At 40.3% G+C, this 7,074-nt stretch overlaps 1 protein-coding gene across 1 annotated transcript; it reads left to right on the top strand.

The window, feature by feature from the left end:
• Nucleotides 1-839: 839 nt before the first annotated feature.
• Nucleotides 840-5,824, top strand: LOC121569176 (zinc finger protein 518A). Its single transcript, XM_041879891.2, has 3 exons — nucleotides 840-957; nucleotides 2,213-4,795; nucleotides 5,000-5,824. The coding sequence occupies exons 1-3, from the start codon at nucleotides 906-908 to the stop codon at nucleotides 5,773-5,775; spliced, it is 3,411 nt and encodes a 1,136-aa protein (XP_041735825.1). The 5' UTR covers nucleotides 840-905; the 3' UTR covers nucleotides 5,776-5,824.
• Nucleotides 5,825-7,074: the final 1,250 nt, after the last annotated feature.

A 7,074-nucleotide genomic window follows, 5' to 3' on the forward strand; every position in this document is an offset into this window, starting at 1 on the left:
TATTACGCGCGGCAACAATGTCATACTCATTTGGACCAGACAGCATCAGATAGATGGCCTACACGTAGAGAGACAGAGGGGCGCTGTTTCGCTCGCTCGGATGCTTTCTCATGTGAGATATATTCAGCATCTTGCGAATTTAAGCAAAACTATGAAACACAAAGACGACATTTTTTGGGGAAGCCTGGTTTTCCCTTGGCATCCATGAATACACGCCACTGATTAGCGCTGTATTCCAAGCATGTCTTCAACCCAAATCCCTGATCTGTTAGTCCAACACATTTTCCATTGCGCAAAACAGCAAAGGACATGTGCACCTAGCCTCCTGCTTCCTCCCTCCAGAATTTCTAGTCTATCATGTGACTTTATCAGCAGGCTTCTTTGGTCTGATTGGGCACCATCCCACCCCTAGCAAAGTATTCACAAGGGGATTATGCACTTCCTTTGCTAACAAATATATTACCCAAATAGCCTATCACAAACAAGTGAACATTTACCCAGAAGTAATTACCTTACATTGTATTATTATTATTTTAAAGGGTGCAATCTACATTTGTAAAAATTTATTTTCATAATAATCTTCTCACTGACAGGCTGACAGAACAAAACACCAGGAAGAGATGGTTCAGTGAACAGTAGCTATTTGGAGGGTAAAATGAAGTGTAATCTTGTTATGACTCCCTCGAACAGTTATAACACTGTTATAAACTATGAAGCTGCATGTACTGAAAGTAACAGTAAAAATATATAATATATAATAAAATATAATGTAATAAAACACTTTTGGATAGTATACTTAAACCGTGTCTCTGTCATATAGGCTAAGCGGTGCATGAGCCATTATTCATCCGTTCTGGTAGGCTACTCTGTTGAACAGCGCTCACTCAGCTCTGCGTAATCCCCGGATGAAGCTGTCATGGCTGCCATTCGCTGAGCTGTCAAGCCAACGAAACAAAGGTAAAAACCAACCGAAGTCTCGAAATATGTCGTCGTTGTCAATTGTATTGGAGTTTTACTCAGCGGTAAATACATTTTGGTTGAGATACATTGATGATATTAACTTTTCGTCGTGCAATTTTTCTGTACACTTTCTCACAACACAAGCTGTTCATGTGTATTTAATTCAAGTCAATCAACTGGCAAATCAGCCAGCCGTTCGAAAGCTCATACTTCAGAGTAAATGTTTTACAAGCCAGTGAGGTAAAGGTGATGATGAGTGATGGTCGAAAAAATATGAATTGCTTTAAAACAATAAATTAACGCGTTTGTTTGTTACATGTTAATGAAGCTTCTCAGTCTGTTTGTTTTGGTCAAGTCAAATAGCACAATAGAAATGGCTGACAGCTTTTGACCTGATGCAAAATTGACATTCTGTAATAACTTTTGTGCGGCAAGCAAACAATTTAGCATAGAATATTTTCATCTACTGAGACCCCATTAGGATATAATCTGAACAGGTGGGCTTTAGCATATAATATTTTATTCTACTGAGACCCATTACAAATGCAATTTTTGTCAGATTTTGTGAATTATTGCAAGTCCTTTGGTCAGTCACATTGAGAAATTTACATGGCACATCATTTGGGTAAAAAAGAATGGAGTAATACATTTCCACTATAGTAAATAGTCTGAAATGTAATTACATTGAATCTGCAACAGGTGGATCAGGTTGACCCATGATGTGGGTTATGTTGTGAGATCATTCACTACACAGGCAATAAATCACGCAGGGAGGCTACAGAGTAGTTTTGAATTGAGAATATTGTAGGCTACTAGCCTTATAGTGAAGACTACTGTACTACAAGAGTTTGCACTGATGTGCACTTATTGACTGTGGTAATAACAAAGGCAAACACAGCATCATTCTTGTATAATTGATTGCAGATCAGGATAATTTGATCCCCATTTCAAACATACGTCCTAACATGGTATTTTCTCAGGTCAGGTCTCTGTGTGGGCTGTAGACTACATTCCGAGGGGACATTTGCATATGATCTTTGATGGTTGCCAGTTTATAGACCAGGAAATTGTTAAGTTGGTGAAAATGTTTTGTGCTGGGCTATTTACGCATCTTCTCTCAAAAATATAAAACCAAGTTAAATCAATATTTTTGACTGTTTATGTTTTTACAATGAGGTCAGAAGTTCAATGTCTATAATGAATTTCTGGCTTGCAAATCAATTGTTGATTGTTTATTTTAACTCTGTTACAGAGGCCTCAATTGACATGGATCCAGCACACGCTGAATTAGATGTCCCTGCTGGAGGTAATATAAAAGTTGTCGATGATGACAGAAACTGGAACAAACGACTCCGTCTCAGGAAAGCTGCCGTTCAGCCCCCAGCAATGCAAAGTGAAGATAAGCATGGGCCAAAGAAGATAACAGAGGACAAGGAGAAAAGCACAGAGCAGACGTATTTGAAGAAGACGCCCCTTAAAGCACAAGAGAGTCAACATGTGACAAAGGTTTCTGGAAATATACTTGGGTTTAGATGCTCTGAATGCAAGGACAGCACAGAATTCAGCCCTAATGATTTACTGAGGCACTTTCAGGAGACACACCCAGGAAGCCAACCAATTTTTCCTTGTGACATGTGCAGTTTTATTACACATGAATTCTCCCGCCTTAAAGTCCACCAATTAGGCCACAGAGACACTTTTGTCAGCTGCAACATATGCAATGACAATGTCCAGCACACTCTCTTGCAGCTCACCACACATTTAAACATGCACCACAGCTTGAACGGCCACTACTGTTGCGAGAAGTGCAAGTTCTCCACAAGAGATGTAGGAGCATTTTTGGAGCACATGTATCTACATAACATTGTGCCGCAAACAGGTCCTGCTGACCAGGATTTGCTGAGACATCTCATGGCCAAAACAGCACAAATCCCCTTCAGTTGCCAGTTCTGTGACTATAAATCGCATCGAAAAGATATCATCACAAAGCACATGGCCACCATTCATGATGAAGAGAAGAGCCAGAAAAACAAGCCGAAAATGAAAGATGTTGGTCCTAAAACAGTAGATAACTCATCTCTACGACTGAAGCACACAGTGACAAGGAGTACAGTGAGGGAAAAGAACTGGATGTCACAAGGCTGTCTTTCTCTGCCGGGGGAAGGATTCCTGGATAAATATTGCAGACTGTCAAATCCAGAGAGGGCTTTGGAGGAGACCCAACTATTTTTAGAGAAGTCTGTGGCTGCTGAAACAGGTGGGCAGACATGGAGCGAAGCTCTTAAGACTGTACTTTCAAATGTACCCCAAGCCATCACTCCCTTTTCAAACTCAGACAACTGCATGATATCCAATCCTGGATTCCCAAACCTAGACAAAGACCTCACTGTCCTCATGCTCAAAAATAAGATTTCAGTTCCTCCGGATGTCACTACTGAAGCGATTGGTTTCAAAATGGTGGAAGGCAAAAAACATTTGGTTCTCAAGGTTACACCATCAGCAAAGCAAGAGACCTCTGACACAACAAAGACGTCATTGTGTGTCACTGAGCAGGAATCAGAGAAGATTGCTTCTCAAACTAGTGCTGGGGACTCCAATGCAAACGGATGCCAATCAAATTCAATTATCCCTCCAAAGACCACGCCACCCAGCTGTCCAGAATCATTCTTGACACAAAATGATGTTGCCACTATTTCAACCCTAAACAAGTTAGTAGAATATGATAAAACTCAAGAAAATAGAGAGAACCAGGAAACAAGGGTTGGCCAGGAACACAGAGAACACCAGAAAAATGACGCAGAACCCAAAGATGTGAATCACTGTGAAGATACGGCAAAGGACATCAAAGTGCCGAAGTTGACAATGGAGAAAAGTGAGAAAAAGCTAAAATCCTTTCCTGAAGCTCTGTGCTCTTCCAAGACAATGGGGGACAAAAAAAGGAGGCGAACGAAAGTGGTCAGCCCTAAAACTGTAGAGAAAAAATTATCACCAGCATTAAAGCTCCTCCTGAAGAAGAACCCGGTTAAGGAAATGCAGTGGATGTCACAAGGTCCTCTTCCCCTGTTAGGAGGAGGTTTGCTGAATAATTACCACAGACTAGAGCACCCACAGAAAACTTTGGAGGAGACGCAGCAATTTCTTAAAAGGGCACTGTCAGCGGAAAATGGCGAAGAGAAACATACCAACTCCAAAGTGGTCACTAGGTCGTCAAAGTCAGAGGGAGGCCTTATTCCAAACCTTGGAAATTTCAGCCCCAGAGGTAACAACCTTAGTGCCCTCATGGTAAAAAATAAGATTTTAGTTCCTCCCAATTGCACTACAGAGGCCATGGGTTTCAAAATGGTGGACGGCAAAAAACATTTGGTTCTTAAGGTTACACCATCAGACAAAACAGAGGCATCCTTGCATTCCATTGAGACAAAGGAAGATAACACTGCATCTGAAAGTTGCACTATGAGCCAGAAAAGTTTAGTCGTTGTCGAGAAAAGTCAGCCAAGTTCTAAAATCCCTCCAAGCAACCCAACAAAGAGTAGCCTAGAATATCATTTTGAAAATGTGGAGCTTCCAAACACTAATGTCAGTTCTGAAAACACAGGAGGAATTAACAATGGCATGGATTCTCATGTCCTAGATGGCCAAGATTGTCCAAGGGTAGGCCTACCTCATGTATCTAATGGAGCCAAATCAGCTGGAAAGTATTTGGGCCAGATCATGGAGGAGAAGTTGGAGGCTGTGAACTGTCATCAGCCTGACCTGGAAGGGGTTGGAACTACAGAAGCTCAGGTCATCATGATGTCTCCCTCCCCCATACTAAATTTCCTTACTTCCCCACAAGGTAATCAACACTATCTTCCTGAAGTTAATTAAACCTGATTTGTTAAATGTATTTCCCTTATTTACTTCTCATTACCTGTCATGCATGATTCTGTCCATGCCATTCTGCTGTATGGATAGACAATAAATGGAGTGAACATTATTGTAGCAGTTTACTTTTTACTGGACTAATTGTGATTTGTTCTCTTTTTTAATATTTCAACAGGAATAACAAACTGGTCAGAGATTCCGGTCCACACTCCAGACTTTTGTTCTCAGGACTTCCCTCCCAATACCACACTAAGATATGGAGGAAAACAGGAGGGCTTTGACAGGATTTCCCTCTCACCACAGCAAAGTGAACATACAATCAGAGGAAAGAGGCAGAGTGAACTGTCCACAGAGGACTCTCCTGAGCCCCTCTCAAAAGCCAATAAACCCTCCAGAAAAGTTGTGGGAGAAGAAGAGGCATCACCAGCAGCAGTGCATCACTGGGAGCCAGGCCCTAGAGATGTGGAGAGGACCCTGACGCTATTGCCATTAAGTCCCACTCAACTCATTACACGTCCAAGGGGAGACCAGCCTGTTGTAGTGCTAAATCACCCAGACACAGACATTCCCGAGGTTACAAATATCATGGAAACAGTCCACAGGTACAAAGGGGAGGTCCAAAAAGTTGTGCTGTCTCGAAAAACATTGAAGGCCCTTGCAGGCATGGGTTGTGATATGTTTAGGGCGAATACCTGCACCTCTCATCAACGTGAGTGGCCTGAGAGCAGAGTGAAAGAGAGATTCATCTTGAAATTGAAGCTGAAAAAGATGAGCAGAAAGAAGTACAAAGTGGTGAATGCAATCTCCCACAGCACTGAGCCGCCATTAAGATTTAGCTGCTGGTTTTGTGGCCGAGTCTTCAGTGATCAGGAGGTCTGGATTGGACATGGCCAGCGCCATCTGATGGAATCTACTAGAGAGTGGGATAAACTGGAATGTGAAAAGTCCTAAATGTCATCTACACTGGATACAAAGTTGAGAAAGGTGCTCCTGCACAAAAGCGATGGACAAAAAAGATGATAGATGGAAATTATCTTAATTTCACTGTCTTATTAGAGAAATAATGTTGATAATGATGACAAAATAATAGTGTACAAAATCTATGTAACAACGTGAGTTCTTTGAAAATACAGGGCTCTAACACTCAGGTAATTTTTGCATTTTATTTTGGATGTTTATTTTTTCCTTTGCTCATATCTAAGTATTTAATTTGAAACCCACTTATGTTTCAGTGCTATCATCGTTTTAAATAGGATGCAATCTATTTGTTGTTTCAGTTATGTCTAGCCAAGATGCAATGCTATATAAGTTGATATAAGTACATTGTCATAGGGACTCTTTCACAGAACACTGTAATAAGGACACAAATGAGCCATACTCCTAGAAGCTCTAAACATGAACATGTAATATTATACGGGTATGTATAGTGTGTGTGTGGAATGATTATATTTTTGGGAGGGGATGGCAAGTTTCCAATGTTACTAGGCTATACCAACATTGTTTGAAAAGCTATTTTATTTGTCATGTTATTTCAGATTTTCAGATGTACACTGTGTTTACTTTTTTCCCTCTGTGATTGGTCATAGAAAAGAGTGAATGTGTTTGTTTTTGTTTGAATGCATACAGTACGTACCAAAAATATTAATGGTTTCAATTATAGTAGTATCCTTGTGTGTGGCACATTTTGTTAAGTTAGTCCTGCACTAGTAGCAGGAGTTGTCCAAAGAATATACCTTTTTATCATTTAACAAAATCCATAATATGTTATAGGATGACTGATGGCATGTGTGCATATAGCCTAACAATGCTGGTTTTACATGCAAAAATATTGTTTTTCTGAAAGGAATTCCTATTGTGATGTTTTTATAATTGCATTATGAACAGACAGTGAATATTTCTTCCCATTACCTCACTTTATGAAGCTTATGAAAATCTTGATATGCATGTTACTGTATGTTTCCTTATGTTCTGATGATTTCACAGTATCCATGGCAAAGGGATACTTCTAGTTAGTCAGCCCAGGACCATTGGTCAAATGGACCGAAATCATAAGTACACATAGCACATCTTTCTGACCATACCCTTTCTGCTTGCACACGTCAGCATTAGTCACCCACCATTTCTTTCTGCATTTAAACAGAAAATTACTGGTTTGTAGTAGTATTGAGAAGTCAGGAAAAGAGGTACAATTTTGACTTAAGAAACATTTGTTTTTCACGAAGTGCCTGACCATTACACAATGAATATGTA

This window comes from Coregonus clupeaformis, chromosome 1 (genome assembly GCF_020615455.1).
Source record: "Coregonus clupeaformis isolate EN_2021a chromosome 1, ASM2061545v1, whole genome shotgun sequence".
NCBI classification, from domain to species: domain Eukaryota; kingdom Metazoa; phylum Chordata; class Actinopteri; order Salmoniformes; family Salmonidae; genus Coregonus; species Coregonus clupeaformis.